The sequence below is a fragment of the Gopherus flavomarginatus genome, chromosome 2, assembly GCF_025201925.1.
Source record: "Gopherus flavomarginatus isolate rGopFla2 chromosome 2, rGopFla2.mat.asm, whole genome shotgun sequence".
NCBI lineage: Eukaryota > Metazoa > Chordata > Testudines > Testudinidae > Gopherus > Gopherus flavomarginatus.
Genome location: NC_066618.1, coordinates 2096876 through 2115006, shown reverse-complemented (window position 1 = coordinate 2115006; position 18131 = coordinate 2096876). Strand labels below are relative to the sequence as shown.

General features: G+C 59.9%; 3 protein-coding genes across 3 annotated transcripts; 1 reads left to right on the top strand and 2 right to left on the bottom strand.

The window, feature by feature from the left end:
- Positions 1-907: 907 nt before the first annotated feature.
- Positions 908-4856, top strand: RARRES2 (retinoic acid receptor responder 2). Its single transcript, XM_050942829.1, has 5 exons — positions 908-1169; positions 2754-2858; positions 3416-3520; positions 3895-4031; positions 4655-4856. The coding sequence occupies exons 1-4, from the start codon at positions 939-941 to the stop codon at positions 4000-4002; spliced, it is 549 nt and encodes a 182-aa protein (XP_050798786.1). The 5' UTR covers positions 908-938; the 3' UTR covers positions 4003-4031; positions 4655-4856.
- Positions 4857-5491: 635 nt separating this feature from the next.
- Positions 5492-7893, bottom strand: LRRC61 (leucine rich repeat containing 61). Its single transcript, XM_050942805.1, has one exon. It carries the CDS (start codon positions 7693-7695, stop codon positions 6904-6906), a length of 792 nt encoding a protein of 263 aa, XP_050798762.1. The 5' UTR covers positions 7696-7893; the 3' UTR covers positions 5492-6903.
- Positions 7721-16737, bottom strand: LOC127045992 (keratin-associated protein 10-7-like). Its single transcript, XM_050942887.1, has 11 exons — positions 16707-16737; positions 16325-16420; positions 15725-15826; positions 14254-14331; positions 13716-13963; positions 12831-12957; positions 12009-12099; positions 10367-10528; positions 9911-10032; positions 9526-9689; positions 7721-7882 (listed from the first exon to the last, which is right to left on the bottom strand). The coding sequence occupies exons 1-11, from the start codon at positions 16726-16728 to the stop codon at positions 7721-7723; spliced, it is 1374 nt and encodes a 457-aa protein (XP_050798844.1). The 5' UTR covers positions 16729-16737.
- Positions 16738-18131: the final 1394 nt, after the last annotated feature.

Here is an 18131-nt window from a genome sequence, read left to right as displayed (position 1 = left end):
CTAGCGCCAGGGACGTACACAGCCAGGTTTCCCAGCTTGTAGGGAACAAACCTGGCGTTATCCCCAGATGGACTCAGTGGGACCCGCCCAGGCTTTGCCATCGCTGCTGCTCTGAGCTCCTTTCTCGTCACAGGGCGGGGCTGGGGAAAGCCTGCAGAGCCCCCTGAGCTCCTGTGGGGAGCATCCCCAGAGACAGAACCCTGAAGCTGTCAGAGCTCGGGGCAGACCCCATTGGGAAGAGCTCTGGAGAGATGGCCTCATGGCTGAGAGTTCTGTTCCTTTCTCTGCCAGCCGCTCGCCACTGGGCTGCCGGGATAGTGACCCCGCCCCAGCCATCCCTGTGTGCATTGCCCTGGTGCCCTCGGGTGGGCGATGCCCTGGGTTGCAAAGGGCTGTGATGAGGAGCCAGCCCAGGGGTGGGGGAGGGGTCCCAGCACCAGGCCGGAAGTAACGAGAGGCAGAAGCTGAACCTCTGTGGGTCTCTTTCCATTTTACCTCCAGAGCATCCCCTCCCCCACCCCAAACACATGCCTGTCCCTGGCCAGCTGAGGGCTGGGTGTGGTGCAAGCTGGTAGGGCGGGGGGTCTCCCTGCATTGCGGTGACCCGCAGGGCATGCAAAGCTTCCCCTTGGCACAGCCAGGGAGAGGAGCCAAGAGAGGATGTGCTCTGGCTCCAGGAGCCTGCAGCTGCAGCTCCTTCAGTCTGGCCCTAGAGGCTAGATGAGTTTAGGGACCAGCCACAGGAAAGAGCTTCCAGGCCACCAGGAACTGGGCACCCCGTTCCCCTGGCTCGCCCGCCCTCCTGCCCCACCCCCATGGCTGGGCTGGGCCAACTTTGCCTGCCTCTCTCCAGCAGCTCCCAGCAACAAATCGATGAGAGATTGCAATGGGAGGGTGCTGACCCGGGACAGGGCAGCTTCTGGGGAATTAGTTAATGGATGACTAAGATCAACGGTGGGGGAGAGGGGCCGATGCTCACTGGGGTCCATTCGCCACCCGCACAGATGAAGGGGCTGCTCGTTCTGGGCTTGGGCTTGGTGGCCCTGGTTGCGGCTAGTGAATTGACGCTGCAGCAGAGGGTGGTGGACTTGGTGCTGGAGGCTTTTCACAACAGGAAACTTGTGCAATGGGTGTACAAGGAACAGGCGGTGGAAGAGGTCACTGAAAGAGTGAGTGCGTGAGAGCCGGCAGCGCGTTGCTGCGCGCTGAGCTGCTGAGGCCCTCCCCAGAGGTGGCTGCTCTGCAGTGATGGGGGAAGCGATTCCTGTCTGCCCAGCCTGTATGGTGCTCTGGGATCCTGGGGGATGGGAGGAACGTGGGACTCTCATGGCTGAGAGCCCATGTGGGTGGGTTTGGGGTGGGGGTGCACACGGCCCTGGGTGGAGATGGAGGAGGTCTGCAGAGGCTGTGCGGGGGCAAGGAAGGGGAGTTGTGAGGAGGGTGGGTTTGGGTACAGGAAGGGGAGTGTGGGGGGGTGGGAGGGCAGTGGGCAGGGGCCTGGGGATGAGTGGGAGCTCTGCAGAGCTTGGGGCAGACACAGCCATGCTCAGCACCCCCAGTGGCCCATGCGTCATGCGTCGCATGGCTGGGGCATGGCCAGCTAGGGGAGAGGGCAGGGTGGCCAGGGCTCTGCACACCCAGAATGCCTCTTTGGGGCTGGAGAAGGCAGGACAGAGCTCTTCCTCCCTCCTGCCGGAGCCCCGGCCTGGCCCCGCGGAGCTGCTCACGGCCCCACAGGCAGCACGAGGCAGGCGTCTGTCAGGAGAGCTGGTTCCAGCTAACAGGGCTCAGCGTTCTGGGCTGGGGGTGCTAGGGCTAGGCTGGGTTGTGGGCACCAGGCCAGCCTTGTCGGAGGCGAATGGACGTTGACCTGCAGAGCTCAGCTAGACGTGAATTGTGCCCGGCCCCCCTGAGGGGGCAGCTAGCAGCTGGCACAGGGTGCGGGTCACTGCTGGGGCCTAGGAGTGGTGATGTCCCAGTAGCCCCGCCCCTCCTGAGGGGGGGACCCTAGGCCCACCCACATCCCTGGGGTCCAGCCTGGGGACCCCGCCTTGGCAGCTGTTGCTGCTACTCACAATCCCTCGCTGCCTGTCTCTGGGCTGTAACCCACTCTCCCGGGTGCTCCAGCGCCTGCTGCAGCCTCGAGTGGGCTGACCACAGTGCCCGGCCTCCCCGGTGGCAGCTTTGCCACCCAGCTGTGCCCCTCGACTCCCTGGAGACGTCACTGACCAGCCGTTGGCCCCTTCCTGGCTGCTGCAGTGTGGGGCGAACCCCCCCCCCCCACATTCCAGCACAGGCCGCTGGTGCTCGGGGGCTTCTCCCAGGCTCCTCTGCGGACACTGCAGCTCATGGGAGCGGGCACGTTGGACGGCATGTCAGACTGGGGGCCCGAGTCTGGTTTTCCCGGGAGCGGCATGAGGCAGCCCCTCCGTCGCCCCGCTGGCAGCAGGGAGGGCCCCTGGGGCGACACTGCCCCTCACACGGTCATGCCATGGCGGTGAGTGAGGCTGTACCCTGGAGGTGGCTGGCTGGTGCAGGCTGGTTCTGTCCCTGCCGCGTGCTCAGGCCCCTGGCTCTGTGCTGGGCTGGAGTCCCTGGCTAGTCACAGCGAGCAATGCACAGCTCCCCTTGGGCGCTTCCTCGGGGCCCGCAGCGTGCCGGGGAGCCTCCACCCGCCTCAGCAGAGGGAGCCCGGGGCTCTGGCAGGAGCTGGCAGCGGCGCTTTGCTGACCTTGGTTTCTGTTGGGTTCCAGGAGTATCCGGCGGGGCCTTTTGTGCGGCTGCGGCTCAGGCTCCAGCAGACCCAGTGCCGGAACCAGCCGGGGAGCAGACAGGACTGTGCCCTCAAACGCAGAGGGGTGAGCGAGGGGCCAGCTGCCTCCAGCCTCTGTCTGTCGGCGGCTGGGGCACTGCTCCGGAGGGCCATTTCCTCCCCCTCCACCGGGGAGAGGGGCTGCGGTGACGCGCTCCCAGCCCCTGGGAACGAGGGGGGGGGCAGCCGCCAGCTCCGCCGGGCCCCAGGGAGGAGTGCGGGGCGTGCGAGCGGCAGGGGGGGGCTGGGCCTGGCACATGTGGAGCAGTGAGGGCTCCAGCTGGACCCTGCGTGGTGTCGGGGCGCAGTGCTGGGCTCCGGTCCCTGCTCTGCCAGGGACTCCCTGGGGACAAGTCAGCGTGTGGCTCTGGCTGTGCTGGGGTCAGCGCCTGCCCTGCCCCATGGGCTGTGCGGGGGAGGCCCAGCACCTACAGGGATTGGGGCCAGGGAGGTGCGGGTGCGAGGGGAACACGCTCCCCGGTGAGGGAGGGGCACAGGCGGCACTGGGGACACGTGCAGCAGGGGAGCTGCTGCATGTTCTCGGCCCAGCCTGCCCCAGCTCGCCCACGGGGCTGACGCTTCCCTTGGCCCCTCTCTCCTCAGAGGAAGCAGATCTGCCTGGCGTGTGTCAAGTTTGACTCCCACAGCCCGGGCGAGGTGCTGGCTCACTACGTGCACTGCAGGATGGAGATGCAGCAGGCTGTGAAGGTGAGTGCGCCTGTGGGCTCAGTGCGCTCTCCTGGGAGCAGGGTGCTGGGGAAATCAGACACGGTGGGGCCAGGCTCAGCTGGGCCATTCCACCCCCCAAGTCCCACCCCCAGGTGCAGCACGGGTCTGCACATGGACAGACGGACACCCATGCTCCTGGGAGATGCCAAGACATGCACATGCCCGTGACACATGCACACAGACATGCACACGCATGCAGCACGTGAGCACCGAGGCTCAGCGGTTCCATGCTCTGTGCAGACTGATGGTGCCAACAGCACTGGGCCCAGCCCATGCCCCCAGGGCGCTGCTTGGGGCTGAATCCGCACCACCTCCCTGGCCGGAGCTGTGACCTGGCACCTCTGCCCCTGCAGGAGACGGAGATGGCGAGACACGAGGAGGAGTGCAGGACTGTGCAGGAGAAGGGCGAAGCACCCTACCGTCCCGGCCTGTTTGCCTTCTCCAAAGGGCTGCCGTCCTAGCCAGGGTGGCACCCCCCATCCACAGCATGGTAGGACGGCCCCCCAGGCAGGGTCCAGGTGGGGGCTGGGCTGCTCATGGTTCCCTTAGGGGGCTCTGAGCTGGGCACCAGATTGCTCCCCCCCTCCGACCAAGCCCCCCTGCATAGCGCTCTGTGCCCGCTCCCCTTGGAACTGATGCTCTTTGACCCACTGCTCTCCCCAGGGGCTGATCCCGCAGGCCACAGCCCAGCAGGGGGCCCCAAGATGCACCGCAGTTGGAGGGGGCGCGTCCAGCGCCCCCAAGGGGGAACCAAGGGCAGGCAGCAATGGGGCCGGGGGTTCCAGGTCCAGCCTGGACTTGGGCTCACCCAAGGCAGCGGTCACCAAGCTGAGCTGACAGCACCCCCACAGGGCCCCGAGTGCCAGCCGGGGGGCGTGCCTGCGGGCCCCTGGGGTGCAGAAGGGATGCCCTTGCTCCTGCCCCAGGCAGCCACACCTCAAGGCCACGCTTGGGGCAGCTTGGCTTTCTGCAAACGTGACCCGCTCAGCTGGGCAGACACCACCTCCAACTCCCAGAAACAAACCCAGCCTGGCGAGCAGCAGGGACGGGGATCCCCCGGAGCCCCCAGCCGCAATGCTAACCCCATGGCGTGTCTCCTCTTCCCCTGGCCAGTGCCCACAGTGCCAGGACACCTCTGGCGCCTCCCATCCGCGGAAGGACGCTATCGCTGCTGCCCAGCAGAGACCCGGCGACCACCCCTGCCCGTCAGAAACTGCGCCCACTCGAGCACCAGGCCGGGCAGAGCGGCCTGGCCAATGGATCCTGCTGCCCCTTCCCCCCACCCCCACCTCGCCCAGCTCCATTGCCCGGCTGTTCATCCCCAATAAAGCCAGACCCAAGTTGGGAAGGGCTGTGCTGTTATTCAGCCAGGAGCTGCCCTGCCGGCGGATGCGAAGTCGGGCCAGCCGGCCCCCAGGGTATTTCTCGGGTCACGGGGCTATGACAGCACTTGCTGCTGCAGCAGAACAGCTGCCTGGGCCTGCTCCCGCCGCCCCGGATTGCCTCAGTGGGTCGTCTGCTCCAGCGCATTGTCTCCTGCCGGGACAGGGCAGCCCAGGAGTCCGTCACCCGCCCTCCCACCCGGCTGGGTCCCTGGGCTCTGTCCCGCCTCGCGCTGGGGGTGGAGCATTTAGCTGGGCGTAGTGGCCAGCGCAGGGCCCCTGAAGCACCCTCCCGAGTTTTACAATCCAGCCGCCAGGAAGTAGGAGGATGCTGGGGTGAAGGGCCAGGCCAGGCAGGGATCTGGGGGACAGAGCTGGAGTGATGGGTGCAGCCCCCAGAACAACTCACCAGGGTAGGGCAGGGGCTTAAGAACCCCAAGATTATCAGGCCCCCCTTGTGGCAGTGAGGCCCCGCAGGCCAGCCCGTCGGAGGAAAGTCACTGGGCCCTGCGGCGCAGCTGGGGTGCCCCTGGCTCTACGCACCGGGCACAGAGAGGCAGGGGCCAGGGAGGAGACGAGATATTTATTTCACAGGCAAATCTCTTCACATGGCACCGCGGCAGTTCCACACCGGGCAGGGCCCATGGTGCCGGAATGGGCAGCTCCCAGGCCCTGCCTCCCCTTGGTCACCCACAGGCTGTGTCCCCTCCTTCCCGAGTCCAGGGGATTGCGCCACTCCTCCCCTGGGTCCTGCCCCACAGGAAGTAGGCTGAGCATTCCTTCCTCCCAGTGGCTCAGGGATGCTTGCCGCAGTCAGCGCTAGGGCTGGCCCTGGTCTCTGCTCCAGTCTAGTCCGTCCTGCAAGGGGTCCGGGAGGGGCTCCTGCCAGCCTCGCATGGAGAAAGAATCCCATGGGGTCAGCTGCGCGCCATCCCCAGTCCCTGGCAGGTCTCAGAGCAATGTGCCAGGGCACACACCATCCCGAAGCCCGGCTGGCGCTCCCTGGCGGGGGATGCTGCCAGGGCCCCACACCACTGGCAGAGCTGCCCTTCACCAGCAGATGGGGGTTCACAAAGATTACAGGTCCCCCCTGCCGGCTCCTCCTCTCTGCCACCGGGGTCAGCCGGCCGGTTCTTGCACAGGCACTGGGTTGGGAGAGGGAAGGTGCTGCCCTGGTGAAGGGACTGGTTCCCCCACGACCTGGCCGGTAGGGACTGAACGCTGGGCCCTGCTGGCTGCTGGCGGGCTGCCTGCAGGAAGGAGACTCAAAGGGAAGGACAGGGGGATCCCCTCCCCAAACCCCTATCTGCCTCTGGCCCCCACTGGCCCTGTGAGCTGAGAGGCAAGGACCGAGGGAGCAAGCCATGGAGCAGGCGGGGCCGTTGCCTGTTGGTGGTGGGCCGCTTGCCCTGAGCTGCCCGCATGGTGCCTGCTGGTGGAATTGTCTCCGGAGCAATCTGAGAATTAAGCCCAGGGCAGAGGGAGATGGGGGCAGCCTGAGCCCAGGGGCAATGCCAGCGGCTGAGCAGACTCACCAGAGGCCCAAGGGGAACTGGCGAGGTGCTGTGGGGAGATCTGGAAAAGCCCCCAGGCTCACCGGCGCCCAGCTTCAGGGGCTCCCACACACACCGGTGCTGGGGCTCCGTGGCTAGGCTCATCGGCTCAGAGCCAGGTGTGCCCCGCTGCGGGGCTGGGCCCCTCCATCCAGTCAGCTCCTGGAGCCCCTCTGGCTTGGGGGCAGAGCCAGATCAGCTTGGGATGAGGGCCAGGGCCAACGCCCCCGGGCCTCAAGCTGGCTGTGGTCAGAAGAGGAAGGCCGGGGACAAGGGAAGAAAGGGGCTCTCATTCCAGGCAGGCAGGGCACTGGGGCTAGAGGGCAGGGGGCTTTTCAGGCGGGGACTCAGGCATGGGCCTCCGTGAAGCTGGGCGATGGAGGCAGATCCCCAGCTTCGCCCCTGCAGGTGGTGCCCGGCGAGCGGCTCAGAAAACGTAGGAGCTGGGGTCGCTGCGGACGCTCAGGGCCCGCTCCGCCTGGGAGATGGTGTCGTCCGCCCTCTCGCTCAGCTCCCGGCACTCCTGCAGCACGTCGTTGAACTGCTTGTAGGCCTCCTCCATGATGGAGCTGCGCCGAGCCGGCCTCTGCTCCCAGTAGCCCTCCTCCACCCAAGGCAGGGCCGTGCCTGGCAGCTCCAGGCTGCCCGCCCCGCCGCTGCCGCCCCGCTCCAGGGAGCTGTCCAGGTCCCTGCAGAGCTGGTAGAGCTCGCTGCCGCGCCCGGAGACCCTCTCGCCGTCGATGGCCTTGAGGCCGGGGAGCAGGTCCCCCAGGGCGCTGCGGTAGACCCCGGTGGCGCAGACGGGGTTGCTGAGGCGGGCCCGGGTGTCGTGCAGACGCAGGCTCTCCAGCCGGCGCAGCCCCGCCAGGCACTGCAGCTGCTGCAGGCTGCCCAGCAGGTTGCCGGCTACGTTGAGGCTCTGCAGGCTCTCGCAGGCGCCGAGCGGCTCCAGGCTGCAGATGCGGTTGGCCGAGAGGTTGAGAACAGCCAGGGACTTGAGGGCAGCCAGGGGGCCCAGGTGGGTGATGGCGTTGCCAGAGAGGTCCAGCCACTCCAGGCTGGCGCACTCGCCCAGGCAGCCCAGCTCCGAGATGCCCAGGCCTCGCAGCTTGAGCAGCAGAATGGACTCCAGGGCGAACTCGCCCGTCTTGGCCTTCAGCAGCTGGGCGGTGATCCTGACGTTCTCGCCCTCATCCCCCTTCTCCGCCCAGGGCTCCATCGTGGCCGGCCCGCTGCACTACGGCTCAGACGGGGCCCGAGCAGTCACAGCCACAGTAGGGAGAACCTCTGCACACCCCGAGCTGGGCCAGGTCCGGGAAAGCGCTTTGCCCCTTCCACGCGCCTCTGCCCCACAGGGCTCCCTGGAGCTCGCTGCCCGGGCAGCCACGCCAGCAACGCACCAGACCCTGGAAGGGACGAGGAGACGGATCAGGACCCTGCCCAAGCCCAGCTGCCTCCTTCCCGCCAGCAGCAGCCTCAGCCAGCAGGGCCGGAGCCCCATTTAGCCCCCTCCCCCCGCCACACACAGCTGAGCACGCGGGGCGGCTCTGTGGCCTGCTCGCCCCCGGTGCTCGAAGCTGCCATCTGTGGCAGGTGCAGCTGGGGAGGTGGCGCAGGGAGGGGGCACGAATCTCCTGCAGGCTGCTCCGGGCAGGATGCTGCCAGGCCCACAGTAAGAGGTTTGCCCCGACCTCGATGGCAGCAGGGACCAAGAGAGAGGTTCACACTACAAGCAGCAGCTGCTCAGAGCTGGGTGACGAAGGAATTCGCCCCCTGCAGCCCCATACACCCGGCCACTTCCGTCCAGGGGCATCACCCCCTGCCTGTCTCAGACCTGAGGCCTTGGCTGTCCTTCCCTGCGGTACTAACCCCCCCATGGGTCAGGGGTCTCCCTGACTTCTTCTGTGTCTCCTTCCAGCCCAGGCCATGGCCGGAGCCCCGGCTGCTGTGATTGCCAGGCATTGGGGGAAGGGGGGTCCACAGGCACTAGGAGGCCAAGGCTGCAATGTTTGGCCTGCAAACGTGTGCAGGGTGTGTGTGTGTAGGGGGCGTTTCCATCCCAACAAAGCAAAAGGGGGTTGTGGAAATAGGGTATTTAAACACCAATTCTTGGCACCCTTGAACGGACCCCCCGGGGCCCCAGGCCATCTGCAGCCTGACACCTCCAGTGGGCCAGGGAGAGCACGGGGGCTTCTGCCACCAGCCTGTGCACCCTGAGGAGCTGGTGGGACCCTGGGAATGCATGTGCACACCATGTGCAGAGCCAGACACACCTGTGCACATGTGCATCCCCCCCCACAGGTATGCAGACGGCACATCTGCGCAAAGCAACACAGCTACATGAACGTGTACGTGGTGCTCACATGGATGAACACAATCACACACACACACACACGGATGACCTCACACATGCAGACATGGACACACACAGAGATGAACACAGTCACACGCACGGATGACCGCACGGACACACACAGATGCACACATGGATGGCTGCACACACGCACAACACAGGGATAACCGCACACACACAGATGCAGACATGATCCCACATAGATGAGCACAGTCAGTCACACACACACACACGGATGACCGCACGGACACACAGATGCACACCTGGATGGCTGCACACATGCACATACACAGATAACTGCACACACACAGACAGATGCACACATGATCCCACACAGATGAACAGTCACACGCACACACACAGATGACCACACGAACACAATCACACACACACACATGGATGACAGCACGGATACATACAGATGCACACCTGGATGGCTGCACACACATGGCTGCACACGAGGATGGCTGCACACATGCACACACACGGATAACCACACACACACACACGGATAACCACACACACATACATGCACACCTGGATGGCTGCACACACACGGATAACCGCATGGACACACACACGCACACACATGATAACCGCACACACACAAGCACACATATGCACACATGATCCCACGTAGATGAGCACAGTCACACACACACACATGGATGACCGCATGGACACACAGATGCACACCTGGGTGGCTGCAAACACGCACATACACAGATAACTGCGCACACACACAGATGCACACATGATCCCATACAAATGAACAGTCACACGCACACACACAGATGACCACACGAACACAATCACATGCACACACATGGATGACCGCACGGATACACACAGATGCACACCTGGATGGCTGCACACATACAGATGACCGCACGGACACACACAGATGCACACATGGATGGCTGCACACACGCACAACACACGGATAACTGCACACACACACACAGATGCACACATGATCCCATATAGATGAGCACAGTCACACGCACACACACAGATGACCACACGAACACAATCACACGCACACACATGGATGACTGCATGGATACACATAGATGCACACCTGGATGGCTGCACATATGCACACGCATGGATGCACACCTGGATGGCTGCACACATGCACACACACGGATAACCACACACACACACAGATGCACACATGGATAACCGCACACACACGCACACCTGGATGGCTGCACACACAAAGATAAGCACATGGACACACACACGCACACACATGGATAACCGCACACACACAAGCACACAGATGCACACATGATCCCACACAGATGAACACAATCACGCACACACACACAGATGACCACACGAACACAATCAGACGCATACACATGGATGACCGCACGGATACACACAGATGCACACCTGGATGGCTGCACACATGCACACACATGGATGGCTGCACACATGCACACACATGGATAACCACACACACACACACACACACACACACACACACAGATGCACACATGGATAACCGCACACAGACACACATGCATACCTGGATGGCTGCACACACACGGATAACCGCATGGACACACACACGCACACACATGGATAACCGCACACACACAAGCACACAGATGCACACATGATCCCACATGGATGAACACAATCACAAACACACACACAGATGACCGCACAGACACAAACAGATGCACACCTGGATGGCTGCACACATGCACACACACGGATAACCGCACACACACACACACACACACACACACAGATGCACACCTGGATGGCTGCACACACACACACACAGATGCACACCTGGATGGCTGCACACATGCACACACATGGATAACCGCACACACAGATGCACACCTGGATGGCTGCACACACGCACACACACGGATAACCGCACGGACACACACACGCACACATGATCCCACACAGATGCACACAATCGCATGCACACACATGGATGACCGCAAGGAGACACACAGATGCACACCTGGATGGCTGCACACACGCACACACACACACACAGATGCACACCTGGATGGCTGCACACACACACACGCATAACCGCACACACACACATACACACAGATGCACACCTGGATGTCTGCACACATGCACACACACGGATAACCGCATACACACACACCACACACAGATGCACACCTGGATGGCTGCACACATGCACACAGATGCACACATAGATGGCTGCGCGCACACATACACACACACAGATAACCGCACATGCACACACTCACACGCACACACACGGATAACCACGCGCACACACACGCACACACACAGATGCACACCTGGATGGCTGCACACACGCACACACATGGATAACCGCACACACACACACACAGATGCACACCTGGATGGCTGCACACACGCACACACACGGATAACCACACACACACACAGATGCACACCTGGATGGCTGCACACAGGCACACACACTGATAACTGCACGGACACACACAGGCACACACACGGATAACCGCACACACACAGATGCACACATGATCCCACACAGATGAACACAATCTCATGCACACACACGGATAACCGCACGGACACACACAGATGCACACCTGGATGGCTGCACACACTCACACACGGATAACCGCACACACACACACACACACACACAGAGATGCACACTTGGATGGCTGCACACACACGCACACATGGATACCCGCACACACACACACACACACACGGAAAACGGCGCGCACACACACGCGCACACAGACGGATAACTGCACACACACAGATGCACACATGATCCCACACAGATGCACACAATCACATGCACACACACGGATGACCGCAAGGAGACACACAGATGCACACCTGGATGGCTGCACGCACACACACACACACACACACACACACAGATGCACACCTGGATGGCTGCACACACACACATGGATAACGGCACACACACACACACACACAGATGCACACCTGGATGTCTGCACACATGCACACACACGGATAACCACACACCCACACACCACACACAGATGCACACCTGGATGGCTGCACACATGCACACAGATGCACACATAGATGGCTGCGCGCACACACACACACAGATAACCGCACGCGCACACACTCACACGCACACATATGGATAACCGCGCGCACACACGCGCACACACACAGATGCACACCTGGATGGCTGCACACACGCACACACATGGATAACCACACACACACAGATGCACACCTGGATGGCTGCACACACGCACACACACGGATAACCTCACACACACACACACACACAGATGCACACCTGGATGGCTGCACACAGGCACACACACTGATAACTGCACGGACACACACAGGCACACACACGGAAAACCGCACACACACAGATGCACACATGATCCCACACAGATGAACACAATCTCATGCACACACACGGATGACCGCACGGACAGACACAGATGCACACCTGGATGGCTGCACACACTCACACACGGATAACCGCACACACACACACACAGATGCACACTTGGATGGCTGCACACACACACACACACACACGGATAACCGCACGCGCACACACTCACACGCACACACGGATACCCGCACACACACACACACACACAGATGCACACCTGGATGGCTGCACACACACACACGGATAACTGCATGCACACACACGCACACACACGCACACACACAGATGCACACCTGGATGTCTGCACACATGCATACACACGGATAACCACACACACACACACCACACACAGATGCACACCTGGATGGCTGCACACATGCACACAGATGCACACATAGATGGCTGCGCACACACACACACACACACGGATAACCGCACGCGCACACACACGCGCACACACACAGATAACCGCACACACACACACAGATGCACACCTGGATGGCTGCACACACGCACACACATGGATAACCGCACACACACACACAGATGCACACCTCGATGGCTGCACACAGGCACACACACTGATAACTGCACAGACACACACAGGCACACACACGGATAACCGCACACACACAGATGCACACATGATCCCACACAGATGAACACAATCTCATGCACACACACGGATGACCGCACGGACACACACAGATGCACACCTGGATGGCTGCACACACACACACAGATAACCGCACACGCGCACACACACACACACAGATGCACACTTGGATGGCTGCACACATGCGCACACACGGATACCCGCACACACACACGGATAACGGCGCACACACACAGTTGCACACCTGGATGGCTGCACACACGCACACACATGGATAACCACACACACACACACAGATGCACACTTGGATGGCTGCACACATGCGCACACATGGATAATTGCACGGACACACACACACACGGATAACTGCACACACAGATGCACACATGGTCCCACACAGATGAACACAATCACACACACACACATGGATGACCGCACGGACACACACAGATGCACACCTGGATGGCTGCACACACACACACAGACGCACACCTGGATGGCTGCACACAGGCACACACATGGATAATCACACACACACACAGATGCACACCTCGATGGCTGCACACAGGCACACACACTGATAACTGCACAGACACACACAGGCACACACACGGATAACCGCACACACACAGATGCACACATGATCCCACACAGATGAACACAATCTCATGCACACACACGGATGACCGCACGGACACACACAGATGCACACCTGGATGGCTGCACACACACACACAGATAACTGCACACGCACACACACACACACACACAGATGCACACTTGGATGGCTGCACACATGCGCACACACGGATACCCGCACACACACACGGATAACGGCGCACACACACAGTTGCACACCTGGATGGCTGCACACACGCACACACATGGATAACCACACACACACACACAGATGCACACTTGGATGGCTGCACACATGCACACACATGGATAATTGCACGGACACACACACACACGGATAACTGCACACACAGATGCACACAGGGTCCCACACAGATGAACACAATCACACACACACACATGGATGACCGCACGGACACACACAGATGCACACCTGGATGGCTGCACACACACACACAGACGCACACCTGGATGGCTGCACAGAGGCACACGCACGGATAAGCGCACACACACACACACACACAGATGCACACCTGGATGGCTGCACACAGGCACACACATGGATAATCACACACACACACAGATGCACACCTGGATGGCTGCACACAGGCACACACACGGATAACTGCACGGACACACACAGATGCACACCTGGATGGCTGCACACACACACACATGGATAACCGCACACACACAGATGCACACATGATCCCACACAGATGAACACAATCATATGCACACACACGGATGACCGCACGGACACACACAGATGCACACTTGGATGGCTGCACACACGCGCACACACGGATAACCGCACACACACACAGACGCACACCTGTATGGCTGTGCACACAGAGACACACGGATAACCGCACACACACACAGATGCACACATAGAATTATAGACTCTAGGGCTGGAAGGGACCTCGAGAGGTCATCGAGTCCAGTCCCCTGCCCTCATGGCAGGACCAAATACTGTCTAGACCATCCCTGATAGACATTATCTAACCTACTCTTAAATATCTCCAGAGATGGAGATTCCACAACCTCCCTAGGCAATTTACTCCAGTGTTTAACCACCCTGACAGTTAGGAACTTTATTTCCTAATGTCCAACCTAAATCTCCCTTGCTGCAGTTTAAGCCCATTGCTTCTTGTTCTATCATTGGAGGCTAAGGTGAACACGTTTTCTCCCTCCTCCTGATGACACCCTTTTAGATACCTGAAAACTGCTATCATGTCCCTTCTCAGTCTTCTCTTTTCCAAACTAAACAAACCCAATTCCTTCAGCCTTCCTTCATAGGTCATGTTCTCAAGACCTTTAATCATTCTTGTTGCTCTTCTCTGGACCCTCTCCAATTTCTCCACATCTTTCTTGAAATGCGGTGCCCAGAACTGGACACAATACCCCAGTTGAGGCCTAACCAGCGCAGAGTAAAGTGGAAGAATGATTTCCCATGTCTTGTTTACAACACACCTGTTAATGCATCCCAGAATCACGTTTGCTTTTTTTTGCAACAGTATCACACTGTTGACTCTTATTAAGCTTGTGGTCCACTATGACCCCTAGATCTCTTTCTGCCATACTCATTCCTAGACAGTCTCTTCCCATTCTGTATGTGTGAAACTGATTGTTTCTTCTTAAGTGGAGCACTTTGCATTTGTCTTTATTGAACTTCATCTGGTTTACCTCAGACCATTTCTCCAATTTGTCCAGATCATTTTGAATTTTGACCCTGTCCTCCAAAGCAGTTGCAATCCCTCCCAGTTTGGTATCATCCGCAAACTTAATAAGCTACTTTCTATGCCAACATCTAAATCGTTGATGAAGATATTGAACAGAGCCGGTCCCAAAACAGACCCCTGCAGAACCCCACTTGTTATACCTTTCCAGCAGGATTGGGAAGCCATTAACAACTACTCTCTGAGTACGGTTATCCAGCCAGTTATGCACCCACCTTATAGTAGCCCCATCTAAATTGTACTTTCCTAGTTTATCTATAAGAATATCATGCGAGACCGTATCAAATGCCTTACTAAAGTCTAGGTATATCACATCCACCGCTTCTCCCTTATCCACAAGGCTCGTTATCCTATCAAAGAACGCTATCAGATTAGTTTGACGCGATTTGTTCTTTACAAATCCATGCTGGCTATTCCCAGCTGCACACACGCACACACATGGATAACCGCACACACACACACAGATGCACACTTGGATGGCTGCACACACGCACACACACACAGATGCACACATGATCCCACACAGATGAACACAGTCACACGCACACACACGGATGACCGCACAGACACACACAGATGCACACTTGGCTGCACACACGCACACACACACAGATGCACACATGATCCCGCACAGATGAACACAGTCACACACACACACACGGATGACCGCACGGACACACACACATGCACACTTGGCTGCACACACACACAGATGCACACATGATCCCACACAGATGAACACAGTCACACGCACACACACACAGATGAACACGGTCACATGCACACACACGGATGACCGCAGAGACACACACAGATGCACACTTGGCTGCACACACGCACACACACACAGATGCACACATGATCCCACACAGATGAACACAGTCACACACACACACACGGATGACCGCACGGACACACACACATGCACACTTGGCTGCACACACACACAGATGCACACATGATCCCACACAGATGAACACAGTCACACGCACACACACACAGATGAACACGGTCACATGCACACACACGGATGACCGCACGGACACACACAGATGCACACTTGGCTGCACACACACACACAGTCACACGCACACACAGATGCACACATGATCCCACACAGATGAACACAGTCACACGCACACACACGGATGACCGCACGGACACACACACATGCACACTTGGCTGCACACACACACAGATGCACACATGATCTCACACAGATGAACACAGTCACATGCACACACACAGATGCACACGGTCACACGCACACACACGGATGACCGCACGGACACACACAGATGCACACTTGGCTGCACACACGCACACACACACAGATGCACACTTGGCTGCACACACACACACAGTCACACGCACACACACACAGATGAACACGGTCACACGCACACACACGGATGACCGCACGGACACACACAGATGCACACTTGGCTGCACACACACACACAGTCACACGCACACACAGATGCACACATGATCCCACACAGATGAACACAGTCACACGCACACACACGGATGCACACGGTCACACGCACACACACGGATGACCGCACGGACACACACAGATGCACACTTGGCTGCACACACGCACACAGTCACACGCACACACACACAGATGAACACGGTCACACGCACACACACGGATGACCGCACGGACACACACAGATGCACACTTGGCTGCACACACACACACAGTCACACGCACACACAGATGCACACATGATCCCACACAGATGAACACAGTCACACGCACACACACGGATGCACACGGTCACACGCACACACACGGATGACCGCACGGACACACACAGATGCACACTTGGCTGCACACACGCACACAGTCACACGCACACACACACAGATGAACACGGTCACACGCACACACACGGATGACCGCACGGACACACACAGATGCACACTTGGCTGCACACACACACACAGTCACACGCACACACAGATGCACACATGATCCCACACAGATGAACACAGTCACACGCACACACACGGATGCACACGGTCACACGCACACACACGGATGACCGCACGGACACACACAGATGCACACTTGGCTGCACACACGCACACAGTCACACGCACACACACACAGATGAACACGGTCACACGCACACACACGGATGACCGCACGGACACACACAGATGCACACTTGGCTGCACACACACACACAGTCACACGCACACACAGATGCACACATGATCCCACACAGATGAACACAGTCACACGCACACACACGGATGCACACGGTCACACGCACACACACGGATGACCGCACGGACACACACAGATGCACACTTGGCTGCACACACGCACACAGTCACACGCACACACACACAGATGAACACGGTCACACGCACACACACGGATGAACACACAGACACACGCCCATCCCCCACTCTCCATTGCCCAGGACCCGCCCGCGGTGCCCGGTGCCCCCCGCCCGCAGCCCCTCACCCAGCGCAGCCGCCTGCTCGCTCCCGGCCGAGCCCTTCGTGGGGCGGGGCCGCGCAGCGCTGCCATGGCAACGGGGGCCGGGGCAGCAGCTCCGCGGGGGGGACATTTAAAGGGCCAGCGAGCGGCAGGTTCTGCGCCACGGGGGAGGGGCGGCTCCGGGGGACCCCGCTGGGGCCGGAGCCTGCGGCCCCTTTCCCGGCATCGCCGTCCCAGCGCTGCAGCCAGCTCCGGAGCAGGGGGCTCTCAGCCCCCCCCCCCCCCCCCCCCACAGCCCCGCTCCCGGTGTCTAGTACAGCCCCGGCCAGGCCACGGGCTCCCTGCAGTTGTGCATGTTGCCCCTGACCTGTCCCGGCGTTGTACTGAAAAGAACCGTGACAAAACCTTCCCCTTAGGGATGGGGCATCAGCA